Here is a 17,286-nt window from a genome sequence, read left to right on the forward strand (position 1 = left end):
TATAAATGATAAAATGATATAATGCATAAAAATTTCTCATGTAAATGTTATGTTGATTCATGACTTCTTGTAACTTAGATAGCAATGATGCATTGCTAGATGCTACTCATTGTTTGTAACATCAGAAATGTTCTAATATTACTACTAACGTTACAAGAGCCTATAGGGTCACACCCTATTGTTGAAGTGGACATTATCCAAATACAATTGGTATTATATTTAGCGGTCACATAATTTAAATTAATTATTGAATTAATTTAATTTGATAGTTAAATATTGAATGAATTATGTGTACAAACTTGTACACGAATAGAAAGCACAATTAAAATTAATATATGAATTTGATTCATATAAAAGTTTAATATTACACGAATATAGTTTATTGAAATTATTAAAAGAAATAATTATAATAATTTTGATCAAATATTAAAACATGGAAGTTAATATTCTTTTGGAAAAGATATAATGTTTTAATAACTTTCTATATGTTTCTCTAAAAGGATAATTGTGTTTTTAATATGTGATATTAAATGAAAGGAAATATGATTTTGAATGTGTGTTAGGGCTTTTATAGTAGAATTGAGTATAAGGTCTAGTAGCTGTTTTTACTCTCTCTAAAATAGTTTAAAGAAAATTTCTTTTGATGTTCGTTCTTTGACCGGGTGGACTACATAGAGGCTAAAACACTTTTGTTGCTGCTTGGATTGACATTGTTCAAAGGGATCCAATCAACAACGTTATTCGTCACTTTTCAGTTTCAAAAAGGTATATCTTCAACCCTATTTCAATCCAACTCGTTCCTCGTACATAGATCTATGGTTGATGATCGCCAAAATAATTTTTCCGCTGCGCCACGGGGCGTATCGGCGATCCAACAGATGGAGCATTCCCTGAAGGTGGATTCTAATGCCAAAGTTGTGTGTTGAAAGAGAAGGAATTTCGCTCTAAGATAGAATAGTTGCGATAAAGGAAGTGATTTAGAAGTTACTTGCAACTATTTTATTAAGGAAGTCATATATCCAGAATGGTTGTTTCACATTATCATGGCCAAAAATCCAAATGCCAAATAGATGTGTGCGACTTCACAGATCTCAATTAACCTTGCCTTAAGGATAGTTTTCCCTTACCAACTATTGATTGGCTTGCGAATGCATTCATGGGGCACAAATATCTAAGCTTTGTGGATGCCTTCTTAGGGTATAACCAAATGCCCTAGGATTGTAAAGACCATGATTGTTGAGGTTCCTTTAAATTTAAAAACAAACAGTCATTATGGTTGTTGGGATTAGAAGAGATTAAAGGAAAAATATGTGAAATTTAAAAAGGTGTTAAAGTTAGTGAAAAGCTAAGGGACCTCAACACTTGTGAGTATTGAGGTACCCTTACTAAAAACACATATTTTGATAAATAATCTCAAATTTTCCGTATTTTAGGAGTTAAAATTTTCTCTACAATATTCATATAAAAGCCAAACATATACGTTATAAAAGGTTAAAACAATTAAGTCTAATGTATTTTTGGTACCTTACAATAAAAAAGGTTAAAATTATGGGTGAGTATTTGGTACACTAATATTGTACGCTTTAAAAAATTAACATGTGTCTTTTTTATAAAAAACTGGTTAACCTATTAACCCTGCTTTTGGAGTCTAAAGCCTCCATTGACTATATACCAAATATTTTCCCTAAAATTATTATCTCTAATGTTTTTTTGGTAACTTACGAAGGGATTATATCAATAGAGTTTAAACCTTAATGATTGATGTGCCAAACAAAGAATATTAGTGAGGGGATGATAATTCCATAATTTCATTGAAAGGTAATAAAAATCTTCTCCAAAAAAGCATGGGCGAATTTCATAATTTTTATGATTTCATACTTGTGAAAATGGGAGAACCCAAAACCAAATTGTGATGTGACCAAAAGAATGAAAATTATGGATACACTACTCTGATTTGTAATTATCGCATTATTCGGTGCCTGTTTTAAGCACATCTCTTCCTTGCAACATTCCATTACCTTTTGTGTTTTTTTCCATAATTACATAGACCATTTTGTCCTTCATCTTCCCAATTAGATCCCGTTTAACTGGTCTGCAATCCTTTTTCTTTGATCCGCAAAGAGAATCAGTTACACTTCAAATTATCGAAAGGAACTTTTCCTTTTGCTTTTATTTTAGTTATGTTGGGGGCAGGATTGGAATTCAGGAGAGGTCGTGGAGAAGATCGGTTTTACAATCCACCCAAGGCGAGAAGAGAGAACCAGAATCAGCAAAACGATCAACTGTGGAGGGATCAAGCCGATGTTTCACCGAGTCTATCAAAGGATAAATCCAAGTCTGACAAAGGGATTGCTTCAACTGACCATCCCAAAGCGGTTCCCATCCCCGCTACCGAACCCATTGTTTCTCCTTTGAGTAATATGGAAAGGTTTTTGGAATCGGTCATGCCTTCCGTCCCTGCCCTCTATCTCTCTAAGGTTTATTCTATCTCAAATATGATACTATTTTTGTATTTCTTTTGTTCAAATTAGTTTTCCTTATACATTTTCTTTTCTTTTTGAAGTAAAAACAGGAATTTTTTATGTTGACGCTGTTTATCAAGTAGTGAAACTAGAGAATGACCTTGAAAACGTGTGAATAATAAAATTTTGGTGTAACTTTTAGGAGATAAAAGAGTTTCTCTCTGTAAAACTGTGACTGATTTTTGAAAATGGTGTGTGGCAGACGACGATGAGAGGGTGGCGGACGTGTAACATTGAGTTTGAGCCATATTTCGTGTTAGGTGATTTATGGGAGTCGTTCAAAGAGTGGAGTGCATATGGAGTAGGTGTCCCACTAATTTTGAATGACTGTGATTCTGTTGTTCAGTACTATGTACCTTATTTATCCGGTATTCAAATATACTCCGATTCCAGGAAAATGTCTTCCAAGTCAAGGTAAATTATGCATTGCTACCATTGAAGTTTATTCTGAGTACACTTTTAAACTTGTGGGATATTAGTATGTCTATTTAGTTCTATTTAATTTGTTTATTTTATGATTTTCATTCTTTTTGGTTAAGACTATGGGATATCTTATTATTAATTTAGTTTAGGACATTATTCTTAATGTGGATTTTGATTAAGTCCCTTGATTTTTCATTGGCTCTTTATGGTTGAATGATTTCTGTATTCCATGTTGAGGGCTTATTGCTTGCTTTGAACAGAAATAACACTTTTCCAATCTATTCAGTTAAAGCATGATGCTCTTCTTGGAATGTAATTAACTGCAACCCATAACTCTGAAATTTTGGTTCTTACACTCACATTATCTCAGGTTTCCTCTGCTGCATTACCTGGATTTAGTTGTTCTTTTGGCTTCAACCTTCTTTTCCTTCTTTAAGGATGATGCGAATATGTCATGATGAGTAAAAATAAGTTCTTCGCTTTGAGTCCTATCTCTTCCTTTCTGTTGCAAAATCCTTTTTGTTGTGTCCCAGTTCCTATTTAATGCAAAAAGGCCATGTGCAATGTGAGTATCTGTTCTATGGTGACAATTTTGAAGCAAATCTGTTACTGTATCTTAAATAAAACTTACACACTCCAGTATTGTTTGTGGGAATATCAACATAATGATTTGTTTTCTGTTCAGAAATTATCAATAAAAATGTTGCATAGAGAGTTGAAATGGTATACTTGGTACCCAGCTCACGACACCTATTTTTTTCTTTATTTCCCTCTCGTCTCATTTGGGGTCCAAGCAAATGAGTTTGCTGTCAATTTACCCCTACCCTGCCTCCCCACACACAGAACCAACCTATTTCTTTTTTCTGGCTTAGTTGTTTGTTAGCAGTTGTTCTTGTTCGATTCTTGCATCAAATTTAAAATGTTACAATATATTTCATGTTATGTTCTATAATTATTGATTCACTTTATGATAGGCAACCAGGAGAGGATAGTGATAGTGACTTTAGGGACTCAAGCAGTGATGGTAGTAGTGATTGTGAACCTGAAAGAGGACCAAATGTTTTGAGAGAAAAAAGAAATCACATGGCAAGTGAGATGTCTCTTAGGATGGAGAGATTGTTCATGGGAGACCAGCAGATGCTTCAAGAAGACTTCTCTAGTGATGAGGGTGAATCTGTTAACTCTCGGAGTTGTTTAATTTTTGAGTATTTTGAACAAGACACTCCTTATAGCCGGGAACCCTTAGCCAACAAGGTTAGTGTGCATTTCTCTCTTCTACAGCAGGATGCTTTTTGATATCTGGATCAATGCTTCTCACTTTTGGCCAGCTCCTAAACTTAATCTCTGGTAGCAGATTGCAGATCTGGCCTTCCAATTCCCTGAGCTGAAGACACTCAGAAGCTGTGATTTGTTGTCTTCCAGCTGGATTTCTGTGGCATGGTATTATTATTATTATTTTGACACCACATTTATTTTGAAACTTGTTTTTGCATATTTGACATTTTTTGTTTTGAAAATTTTGTAGGTATCCAATTTACAGAATACCTACTGGGCCTACATTAAAAGATCTAGATGCTTGCTTTCTGACTTATCATTATCTTCATACACCGATAGGAGGTAATATTAAAAATCTCTGTTTAGAATACTTTTTTCCCAATGTGCGTGAAGTCGGAAAATGATGTTTTTTTTTTGTTTTTCTAATAAAGGAAAACGATGCTAGGCTTTCTTGTTGAGTGATCTTTTCTGGCTTTTACTTGTAATTGTTAATCTATTTCATCTCTAACAAGCTTTGTGAACTGCTGTTTCATATGGTGTCGAGAGTTGCTCATAATGTGCCTAACTACTTGTAAAATTTGATAGTAGTTCTAAGCGTTTTAAGAGCCTTTTTTCCCCTCTTCTTCACATTTCCTCAAAAGTTAACTGCTTAATGAAAATTTTGCTTTGTTTGAACTCAGTTGTAATTTTCGTTCATTTCTTATCACTTTGTAGATAGAGATGTCTTTATAGCAAATATTTTGCCACTGAATATTTACTAAAATACTGATTGCATAAGCTGCTGTTTTATAGACTTACCATTAATCAGAAATGGTTTGTGCATGAGTAAGTTTCTGTAGCATCCATGTATTGACAAAGAAATCTTTATATGGTTTCTTTTTATGTAACTCGTCATATTTCAGGTGGACAGGCACCGGCTATGACATGTTCCAATGACATGGATGGTCTTCCAAAGATTTTGTTGCCTGTTTTTGGTCTTGCTTGGTACAAGTTCAAGGCTTCGTTGTGGACACCCAACGGAACAAGTGGTTGTCACTTGGCAAACCACCTCTTTCAGGCTGCTGACAGTTGGTTGAGACTTCTTGAGGTCAATCATCCCGATTTCACATTTTTCTGCCGCAGGTGATACTCAAGATTTCCCTGTAATGGTAGTACGCCTATAAATACCAGAGGGGAAGTGCAATCATTACTCTATCAAACATCACCTACAAATTATAATACCTCTGTTTGGAGGTCAAATTCAAAAGTGCAATCCGGGGTTATTGTCATTTGTAATCATTTGTAAAAGAACTGGGGAAAAATGTATGGCTCAGAATACTTGAGGATGAAAGTGGAGCAAAGGGTTTGCAATAAGGCTTTAGAGGAAGTGAATGGAGAAAGCTTCTACAATAGAAGCTGATGGAGAGCTGAGCATGAGCCGAGTGTGAAGGTGGTTTGGCCTTGCTCTGTGGATATGTTAGTTTCATCTGTCCTTAGTTTTGTTTTCATTGTTTTTATTTGAAACTATGGATGAGTTAAGAAAAGCAGGGCTCCTTTTTCTCCGGTGTCCTGATGATCAAATTGTTTTACTTGACGACATTAAAAGGGGATTTTGGTATGTTGGTTGTTTGAGCTATCCATCCCTCGTGTGTTTGTAATGCTAATTTTGACTAGTAATTTATAATCTCTGAGAAAGGGTGTTTTAAGAGAATGAATACTAAGGAAGATGAGTTGTTAATTGGGGTTCTATGCTTTGAATAATTTCAATTGTATTAGGTTTTGTTTCACTATGAACGGCAATGCAAATGTGTGGTGTAAGGCGATTGAGGTGATGGTTTTAAAAGAAAGTTGAGACTATGCTGCTGCTGGTCAATCTTTACCATTGCCAGGGTCGTTTTATTATTCAAATATTGAGTGATCAGAGGCAGGAAGGAATTCAGGACTGGTTTCTTTTGGAAGGTTGGTGAGATTAAAAACAATTGTAGTAGATGAGATACACAAGATGATTATTAGGGTTATTAAATTAAAAACTGTATATGACTTTTAAATTATTTTATTAATCTTATTAATAAAAATACTATCATAATAGTTGTCTTTTATTGTTAATCTGAAAAACAAATTAGCAATATATATAATTTATAATAATATAAGTACGACTTTGGACAAATTTTTGAACTAATGAGTAGTTTTATTGTTAATTATATTATTAAATTAATGTCACAATAATAATTTATGAGTATTATTATGTAATAATAATAAAAGTAATATTATATTAATGTGGAATTAATTAATTACTTAAACAATAACATGATATATTATTAATTGTATAAATTAAAAATAATAAAATCCAAGTTTTTTAAATTTAAAATATAATTTTCATATAAAAATATGATTTTATTTTAAATATGGTAATAATTGATAATGTTAAAAATATATTTTTATAATTAACTAGCCTCTAATGTCACATGCATTGCATGCAATTTTACGCGTTTAATATTTACTTAATATTTTAAATATTATATTTTAATTGTAACAATTAAAATAAAATAATTTTTCAATTCAAATATTATAATAAAATTTTCAAATCATAATTAAAACATTTTAACATATTCAACATACACTTCATGTAATTATTGTAAAGTAATATTATTCAAAACAATAACTGATTAGTCTAATTAACTTTAATATATTAAGTAACTCATAATTAAGATGCAAGGAATTCTATTCAAATAATAACTTTATTATACATCAATAAAATTACCACAACCTTTTTACATAAAAATTATTTAACTAATTATTGCAATTTAAATTATAATTAGCCCAATTTTTCCGTATATTTTATACTTAGAGCTCTATTTAAGTAATAACTCTAACTTAAAATTAGCACAACATGTTTTTAACTAATAATTATTTTTAAATGTATAATTATCACAACTTCTATTTTACTTCAACTTTTTATTTTGAAATGCAATTAAGTAATATGATGGAAATCAAGGGTATTCTTGCTAGTTCAAAATTTATTTCAACTCGTGCTTGTATATATATATTATACAACATTATAGAGTAAAATTAAATATGTGATTAACATTATATATATATATATATATATATATAAATAAAGATAATATCAATATATGGGTACTCTAATCTAAAATGTATAAATTTATTTATTCATTCATTCTAAATTTCTATGTCAACACTCAAAGAAAATAAATATATTTTATAATTAAATTAATAATATTATTTTATAAATACTAATTGTATCTAATCAAATTAGTTCGATTCAACATCAATCCGACTTGATAAATAGTATGAACCATATCTATTTGAGAAATTAATATAAAGAAAACCAATCAATTAAGAATTAGTATTTCATATTATCTATTTTCTCATGCTTTAAATCTATAAAATCAATAATATAATATAAAAATAATTATAATTATAATTATTGTTAGAACTTTGAGACAACCTTGAAGAGGAATGAGAGGAGTTTGAACTTGAGTGTATACTCATCCTTATCCTTTTATATTTTGAAATCTTTGAAGCTTTTGGGAGTTTAGTTATGAAGTATTTATGAGATAATTATTATAGATAATTAAAAAGATGTTTTCATATTTTAAATTAGTGTTTCAAGTCTACCAAAATACTGTTGGATAACCACTTAAAGAGGCCTATAAATAGACAACAATACTTGTGAGTAATTTTTGAGTGTCTTGTTCAGTAATTGTTTTGTTATTGTAACTTAGTATTTTTGACACTCTTGTTAAGTTTTATTGGAGAGAATTATTTGATTGTAAGTGAGGTTTTTTTAGAGAGTGATTTGTAACAATTTGGGTTCAATATTAGGGCTACAAATAGTTGTTGGTGTAAGAGTCCAATAGTTGATCCTGACGAATTGTGGAATAAAATCATTCATTGAGTGAGGCTCAGCATAATAGGATTGGTGAATCTGAACTGTGTTAACAAATATCATGTGTTAATTTTATCTTTACTTTTGCCTTTTGTTTTATTTTGTCTTTAATCTATTCTATTTGATTTTGTTCCAACCTCTGTTCTAAGAGATATTAGAACGAAATTGTTTTTCAACTGCAAACCAAGTTATTTGTTCCAACAGTATATCAATTTTTTAGAAAGAAATTGTTTCACCTCATGGAGCATACACCTGTCATTTGTTGCAAACCTTTTGGTATATGCATTGATCCATGATATTCTCAACAAAACCAAACGAAGAGATAACTTCATGGAATTTTAAATACCACTGTCGGGAGGTTTGTTTCAATCCATATATAGACTTCTTTAGCTTGCACACCAAGTGTTTTTTGGAAAAATCCCGGTTTTAAAATGGTTTTCTTGCTAAGTGAAAAATTAAAATTGTGAAAACCGACCCAATTTGTGATATTTATAGCAATAAACCTTAATCGTATATGTACTTGTGTTTTTGGCTTAACGAACGTTCTTTGTTCCCTGATTTCAACCAAATGATCTTTTCCGCTATTCTCATACCACAAACTACTTCAAGTGTGGGCTCGAATCAATTGAATTGAAACACAGAACTACAAAAAGTTTTTCTCCTTTTGGGGTGAAAACGAAAATACTTTCTTCTTAATAGAAATTGATAGAATTGTTATTTTGGAAAAATATATGTAATAATTGATCATAAATTCTATCTATTTTTCGCCAGAATAACAATCTCTCAAAGTTATTTTAATAGCTCTATCGGTGCTATCTATTTATAGGAAGAGAAGGTAAAACCCTTGTTCAGTTGTAATGAGTTATTTCAAATAGAAAAATAACATCCTACTTAGAATAGGACTAGGGTGGACAACACACCCTAGTATTCCTATTAGGGTTGCCACCCCCTTCATGTCCATGAGGGATTTTTTGGTCTTTCTCACATCAGGTCCAATTACGAGTACTTTTTGGGCCTTTTTGACCTAGTACTTTGTAATGTGATCCAACCCGATTCAAATTTTCTATTTCTCAAAATAAAATTTAATATTTATATATAAAACAATTTTATCATCCCTATTTTATCTCTAGCAAAATTTTGATGATTTTACCCCTGGTAAAATTTCAAGAAAATATGTTCAATATTTAACAACTCAACATGTTCACTATGATCGGATTGTTTATTTTTATTTTTGGGCTTCAAAACAGTCCAAAAACATAAACTAATTCTTCCCATCATTTTTTAAGTAATCTATATAGGATTGCAAATGGATAATTTCCATTTCCATTTTCCTTTTTGGAAATTTACATTCATTTTCAAATGATTCTATTTCTTCGTTTCGGAGAAAACCATAATCATTATTGAATGTTTCTCATTTCTCTTTTCCTATTCATTTCGTTCATTTCTATTCAAATACGCAATTCATTTCTAGTTCCAACGAGCTAGCAGAGGGACCGATTGAACATATGTAGTTGAAGCTCAAATGATTTATAATTAAGTTCCAGCTTTTCGCCATTGAATTATAAACTCATTTAGTCATGAAGTTGTTCCACTATAGTATTGTGATTGAGCTCTCCCCAACAACATACCATTACGAAAGCAACTATTCAGTACTCGTCCAATGACCTTGTCATAAGTGTGTTACCCTCATAGGATATCATTGATCTCTTTGAGATAATTCCAAATATGATCCTCTTTTTTCTCATGGTAACCATTACATATTCGTTCATGAAAAGTCAATCACTATCAAATAGTGTTCAAGTCATCCCTCACAAAGACAGACGACCTATGACCACATTTACTTTTCATCAACCATGTAATGCCAATAAAAGTGTATCATTTACCTATGTTTTGGGCTATGAATTCTACTGTTGTGAATGACGCTACATACTCCAGAAGTTGTACATCCAATGCATCAGTTTTCAGTTCCTTATCTATTTGAACTCAAGCTTTTACTTACATCAAAGTGTACAAGTCACGTATACATAGTTTGTCATTCACTCAGGATTTAGGTATGTCACACTATGAAAGTCACAAGTGAATAAATTCATAAACAGATTCAAGATATATTCTACTTGAGTCCTGTCCGATGTACAATCAATCCAGTCAGTCACATCTATGTCTCTATCTTCTGGGAGTCATCCGCCTGATACTCAAGACAATGCATCTCCCTAATCTCTGATGCTCAAGACAATATATCTCCCCAATTGGACTTGATAGATAACATATTAGACTTTTAATCGGTTTGCTCATTTCTAATTAGACTAAGGACATGTTTAGGTTCGTCTACTAATACAAATCGTCTTTCCATACTATAATCCGACCACGTAATACCGCTTAGTATTAGTTAAACACTTTTAAATTTTATTAAATAACCACCCACATCCACTTAAAAAACTATCTTTCTTATTTTTAAGTTTTAATTTATTTTTTCCAAATTATAATTCTTTTAAAATAAAAATAATCATAAATTTTCCAATTTTTCTTAAAAAAACTACATTTCCATTTTTAAGTTTAAATTTATTTGTATTTTAAAATATAATTTCTTTTAAAATAAATTATTATTTTCAACCCTAGAATAGGTTTGATAAATTCCAGTTTAATATATCGCCACACAAAGTTTATTCAGAAGCAAATAAGGTTACAAGAATTTTTGGGTATAATAAAGGGCAATTATTTGATATATTTTAATCACTCTAGAATTTAAAAACTATATATCAAATATTTTTAATAATTTTAATTTTTAAAATATTTTTGAATTTTTAAAATTTAAAATTAATTAATTGTTTACATGTATGCCACGTCAACAAAGTTAACAAATGTTAACTTCCTATCCATTTTAAGATGATTTGACAAACAACATAAATTTAAATACTAAAAATATGAAAAATTAAATTGAAGGTTAAAATGACTTTTTAAAATAAAGTTTTACGGAAAAATAAGTGATTACCTATTATTAATCATGTTTCAATATCTTATAATTATTCTTGTGTTCTTTTTCTACTTACTACAAGGAGTTGACTTATCGAGTTGCATTTATATGTATGAAGATAAAAGCTTAACCTCTAGTGTTGTCATTATAGTTGATCGGAGTTCATTGTCAACGTAATTTGACGGTAGCAAGACTAGACGTTTTTATTAGCGGTTGATCATAGTTGTGCATATTTAATAGTTTTTTTTGGTACCGCTAATATTGCAGTCTTTGTTGTCCATATCTCTCTTTCACTGGACTCCTCGTGATGAACACAACATGCAACTATTAGAATGATGAGATTTCTATTATAGTTTTTTTTTATTTGGTGTCTTTTCCTATTTATACTTAATTTTTATTGTTTAGTGGGTTGTATTGTCATTTTAGCTTGTTACGCCAACTAACTTATATGTTGTAATGTTGTTTTGACTATTAGTGGAATTTGTATTTCTCTCTAAAAAAGAGATGTCAACAATAATAACTATTTAAATCAAGAATTAAACTCTCTGTTATATTTTGTTTGAATCACGGGCTAACATCAATTAAAAGGCTCATGTTCAAATCAAGTAAAAGAATTTTAAATTAGTTGAATTGACGAATTTTATTTTATCAATGACTATATTTAAGAGTTTACTTAAAAAAATTAAGATATGACAAAATTTAAAGAGTTTACTTACAATAATTAATTTGATAAAACCTATATATATAAACACAAATTTAGAAGAAAAACATTAAATCGATGATAATACCATTTCATGTTTATTATATGACTAAATTAGTCGCATGAGTTAATTTTAGTTATTTAAATATATGATGCATGCTTGAATTAAAGTGAAAATTTTATCTTTTATAAATAAAATTTTTGTAAATAAAATATATAAAATTATTAAAATGACATTACTTTATCACTTAATAAAAAGATGTTTTATATATTTAGTTCTATATGAAACAATTATTTATTATTTAAATTTTCATTGTGAAATTTTATTTATAAATTATTTAAACAATTCTATTCAATATTTTAATAAAACTTATCACTCAAAATTAAGATATCAAATTATAGTTTCTAAATTATAGTTTTTGAGCACATTATTCTCCTATTTAAGAGTTGAGGAAAGGCGTGAGTAGTTCTAAGCATCGTATAAAAAAATAGATATGATAAAAAACTTGAAATTAATGTTAAAAATCATTTACAAAAGAAGTCAAATTTATTAAAACAAAATAAAATTACTTTATTAAAAAATTTAAAAATGAATTCAAACATAAAAAATAAGTACATGATAAGTAATAAAATATTTTATAATATTCAACCTATTAAAGATATGGTGATGAATGAAATTAAGATATGAAAACGAAAAACATATATATATATATATATTTGTTAAGATTTACATAAAAGATTTTAATGTGTCAACTTTTATAAAATATGACTGTTGACAAAAATATAATATATTGCAGTTTCAATTTTATTATTCTCCTTATATTTTTAAGGAATAATATTTAATGTATCGTTGATGTATAAGTTTTATGCACTATTAATAAATAATAATTTAAGACATTATCATTAAAATTAACAAAAATGGAAAATTTGTAAATAAATATTAATAATTTTATTTAAACATAATTGAATACTAAACATGATTATTGTAAATGACATTAATAACTCTTGGATTTAGGATTTTGAGTTTAAGGGGTTAGAGTTAAGGATCTTTGAGTATAAGGTCTAGGGTTTTAGTATTTATTTATAAGTCCTCCACTGTTTTTTGTTTAATTTAATGATAAGTTGTCATGTTATTATTCACCTATGGTGCATGAGACTTATACATCGATAGTGCATCAAACATTCTCCTTTTTTTAATGCATGTCATTTTTATGTTATTATTCACCTATGGTGCATGAGACTTATACACCGACAGTGCATCAAGTATTCTCTCTTTTTTAATGCATGACATATTTATGTTATTTTTGTATCATAATGCGTTTTGCCTATGCTATTATAACGACTCAATTTAGAGAACAATTTATATTTATATTTTATATCATATTTAATATTGATTCCATTTAAAGAAAATATATTCGTATTACAATTGTGCTTTTATGCATTTAAAATGCTATGATTTTTATAAAATTTTACATGTTAATAATTTGTTAAATGTAAATTTAGCATATTTTTATATTTGTATCATTTTCAAGTTACGTCATGTTTTAATAATTCCACGCAAATTTATATCAATTTTAATTCATTTCATATTTTATGTAATTCATTATAATAATTTAATTTTAGTTTTTTAAATTAAATAATTACACATTATAATAGCTTAATATTATAAATATCATAAGTAGCTTCCCTACTTTCTTTTTCCCTTTATTTTTTTTATTTTAACAATAAAACGACTTAATTACTCCCACAACGGTGAAGAAAATCCATTATTTAATTGTTATGAAATTAAAGCCTCCAAAATTCAGATTTGGCTTTTTATTTAAGCTGGGGATAACTTTTGTTGACACATTTGGAGGCAAGGTGATTTTTGTGATTCCTCTGTTGGCAGAAACAATGGCCATATCTTTAGGCATTATTTTACTATCTTATTTGCCTATTTTAAGAGTTGGCATATTTTAGAGCAAAAGCATTGGGCTAATTATTTTGAAGATATTTGGACGAGTAAAGCCCATAACTTGAAGACCAGTTGAGTTAAAATTGAAGACTTCAAAATTAGTTTATTACGGCCTAAGGCAAATTACTTCCCTAAACTCATGGATCTAAATGCATTAATCCCTAAACTCATATTTAACATGCAAAGCAGCAAATTAAATAAAAAGTAGGGAATAGAAAAATAAGTTTTGATATCGATTTGTGCTCGGGAGCGAAATCTCCTTTAACAGTCGTGAAGATCACTTCGATTGCAATTGGAATCAACAATGAAATAATGAAAAACTATTATATTAAAGCCTTAGATCAAAATTGAATCCAAGTTAAGTAAGAACAAAAGTATATAAAAGACTAAATTGAAAAGAAAATAAAAACTAAAGTAAAACCCTAAAATAACTAAACGACTCACTTAGCCAAGCCTCCTCAAATGAGACCTAACACGCCTATGTATAGAGTTTATGATCAGACCTAATTAGGGTTACTAAAAAACCCAAAAATCTAATTAAGTTACATTGTGTGGACTAAAATACCCTCAATTAAAATTTCATCTCGTTGCCTGATGTCACGACACTGCCTTCAAATTCTCGGTATTTTGGCTTTAAAATTTTGTGTTGCGACACCACTCCCAAGTCGCGACGTTGCAGTCGTCATTTGTCTTCTAAGCCCGAAAACAGTATCCTACATACTAGATAGAGTCATTAGATCATCACTAGGCTTGTGGTGGCCCATTAAGTCATTAAATAACTCAAAATGGCGTAAAAACGTTTATTCTGCATAACTTAAACATAAAAAATGAAATAAAACATATAAAAATGTTACAAAATAAGCTCGTTAAGTGCCAGAAAGACCTTAATTTTCCATAATGAATTGTGGCAGATTAGTTGCGATGTTGTTCGAAAGCTGTCGCGACAACAAGGTCACGTTGTAACACCAATGGTATGTCGTTGGGACGAACTTAAACTCCAAGCCACAACACGATGAGAAAATCCGTCACCACAACGAGACAGCCATTTTGCTAAGTCAATATGTTGCGTCGCGATGAGGAACCCTTCACATTTCGATGTCAACTCAAAGTTTTGAAAATGTTACAAAATATTGCTTTTGATCTCAAGTTAATTTAATAGCATTCATATACTCTTATAAGGCTCGATAAATGGTATTTATGATATACAATGTTTGTAAAGTTGTTGTTTACTTGAATGATGAAATTTGAAATGATTATTTTTCTGTGTATTTGATAGAAGTTACTCCGACAATGAATGTGATATCTCGTAACTTGGACTCAATGATCGGGTCGAGTGTTGGGGTGTTATGATGTGCATTATTTCTATAAAGAAATCAAGAGTCTCTTGAGTTACAAAACTAAGCTTTCGAAGATGAAGCTTAATGGGCAAGTGATCTAGTCTTTTTACAAAGGTGAGGTCACTAAATTGGTAGGTATTAGACCAATGTTAGGACTTAAATCATTGGTTTTACTGTGAGAAATATAGTGAATAATTTCTATGGGCAAGGCCCTACAAACATAGACTGGAGTCGAACTGCGTAAACAATCTCGATGTTCTTTGTTATTTTCTGCATAGTTTTGTTTTATGGTTGAAATTGTGGCCACAATTCTAAGCACTATTTTAGCCACAATTTTTGTTTTGCAAATCAAGTACCCCTCATTTCTACAATTGATATCAGAGCCTCTCACTTTGTAATGCCCCAAACTTGGCCTAAAAGTTTAATTCGAACTTGGACTAGTTACACCAACGCATTGAAAATCGATTTCTTTTTAAAATTTTAACTTTAAAAACCAAAAATTCATTTTTGTCGATTTAGGTGATTTTATAGTTTCGTGTTAGAAATTGACCGATACGATAGAGATTGCCAAAAGGAAAGCAAGGCAGAGTCCAAAGACCATTTACAAACCTAAAAGATCAAATCACAGTTATTACAATGCAAGACAATTTGAGCTCCCGAACGTCGTCCGATCCTAAGTCAGATGTCCACCTGAACATAATAAGGTAAAACAGAGGGTGAGCTACCAAGCGTCGCGTAACCAAACTCAGATACAAATAACAATTCTTAATATATAAATCAAAGTCACGTAAGAAACTTAAGATAATTTTATAACCAGTAGGAATAGATCTAGAGTATCATAAAAGTTTCCACAATAGTAGTACAATAAAACCAAACAAAGCAGAATGAAATAGAACATAACGAATCGAGAAGAATAAAATCAAACGTAGCAGGGTAGAACAAAGCAGAGCAAAACAGAATTGAACAAAAGATGTGCGTTATGCAGATGCTATATTTTTCAAACAGATCAGAATGCAGATTAATCAGAAAACATCCTACCCAAACTTCGCTACACACCAAAATAGAGTTCCCCTAGAACTCATCCAACCAAATCACACCTCAGATATCTGTAGACGGTGCGACCAGTACTTTTGTAGTTAAAGCTGCCAGATCGAATACATGTGGTCAAGCCACTATAGTATAGACGAAATGTCGGAACAGAATTGTGGATAAACCACCAGATTATACAAATCATTAAATTTCCAGAAGCTTCCTCCTTTCACATCAGTCCAAGTCTCATGTAATGTGTCATGGCATGCATATACAGAATCACAATAATAAGCATGTAAGTTATGCTCTCTCTCAGTAATAGGATCAGTAAATATGGGAGTCTATGTGTCATAAAATAGACTTGTCAAACCTCAACTAATTCTAACTTTAAATCACTTTATGCTATTTTCTATAGGGTAGATACATAGGAGTTCAAGAAGATCTCGAAACGTACTAAAGCCAAGGAGGCTTGGGAAATAATAGATACAACTCATGAAGGGACTAATACATTGAAACAATCTAAGCTTTAGATGCTGACAACCAAATTTGAGACATTAAGGATGCAGATGTAACACTTCAGATTTGGCGGGTCTAAAGTTTCGACGTATAGTAGTAAATAGTCTGTCTGGCGTAGTGTTATCTGCCCAAAAGACTGCTTTGGCGTATACATGTGGGCATATAGTAACCACCAAAAGAGTAAGTAAGAATTTGGTTTTCTAATATTCTGTCATGTATTAAGGAGAAGTTCGTATTAAGAAATTAAGGGTAAGTATAGAAGGAGTACTCGCCAAAAGTATAGTACGTCTAGTTTGTATGGAATACTATACTAGTTAGATTTTAAGTAACTTGGTTAGAAATTAAATAAATATCCAACTGCATAATTGTGATTGTAAGACATTTGTTAATATTTCTCTCAAAAACTGTAAGCTATTAAGAAGGCAAGTTCTAAAATGTATGACACCTTTTAAATTTCACTAAGTAAGTTGGTCATATTTATATGTGAGAGATGAGTTCTGAAAGGGTTCTTTCTTCTTCTTCTTCATCTTCCTTAAGTGATATTTACTAATGCCTTCCTTAATCCTGAATGAATCTTACATCGATGATTTAGAAGCTATGGTTCTTTTATTATTAGTGGTTACTTTGTGTCAGGGTGAGTATTTAAGCTCTGTATGTTAAGTTTTGAATG

The 17,286-nt window shown here is 30.2% G+C and overlaps 1 protein-coding gene across 1 annotated transcript; it reads left to right on the forward strand.

The window, feature by feature from the left end:
* Positions 1 to 2,000: 2,000 nt before the first annotated feature.
* On the forward strand, positions 2,001 to 5,937 carry LOC105763114 (uncharacterized). The gene is made up of 6 exons (XM_012581204.2): positions 2,001 to 2,477; positions 2,725 to 2,936; positions 3,920 to 4,199; positions 4,300 to 4,385; positions 4,471 to 4,562; positions 5,123 to 5,937. Exons 1-6 carry the CDS (start codon positions 2,181 to 2,183, stop codon positions 5,344 to 5,346), a joined length of 1,191 nt encoding a protein of 396 aa, XP_012436658.1. The 5' UTR covers positions 2,001 to 2,180; the 3' UTR covers positions 5,347 to 5,937.
* The last annotated feature ends 11,349 nt before the right edge of the window (positions 5,938 to 17,286 follow it).

Source organism: Gossypium raimondii, chromosome 12 (genome assembly GCF_025698545.1).
Source record: "Gossypium raimondii isolate GPD5lz chromosome 12, ASM2569854v1, whole genome shotgun sequence".
In the NCBI taxonomy this organism is placed as follows: Eukaryota; Viridiplantae; Streptophyta; class Magnoliopsida; order Malvales; family Malvaceae; genus Gossypium; species Gossypium raimondii.

What these genes read in the sequence shown, in the direction of transcription:
- LOC105763114 (XM_012581204.2), top strand. Translation starts at nt 2,181, where the DNA reads ATGTTGGGGGCAGGATTGGAATTCAGGAGAGGTCGTGGAGAAGATCGG. An exon ending in AAAATGTCTTCCAAGTCAAG is followed by an intron (nt 2,937 to 3,919) that starts GTAAATTATGCA and finishes ACTTTATGATAG; the next exon opens with GCAACCAGGAGAGGATAGTG. An exon ending in GGGAACCCTTAGCCAACAAG is followed by an intron (nt 4,200 to 4,299) that starts GTTAGTGTGCAT and finishes CTCTGGTAGCAG; the next exon opens with ATTGCAGATCTGGCCTTCCA.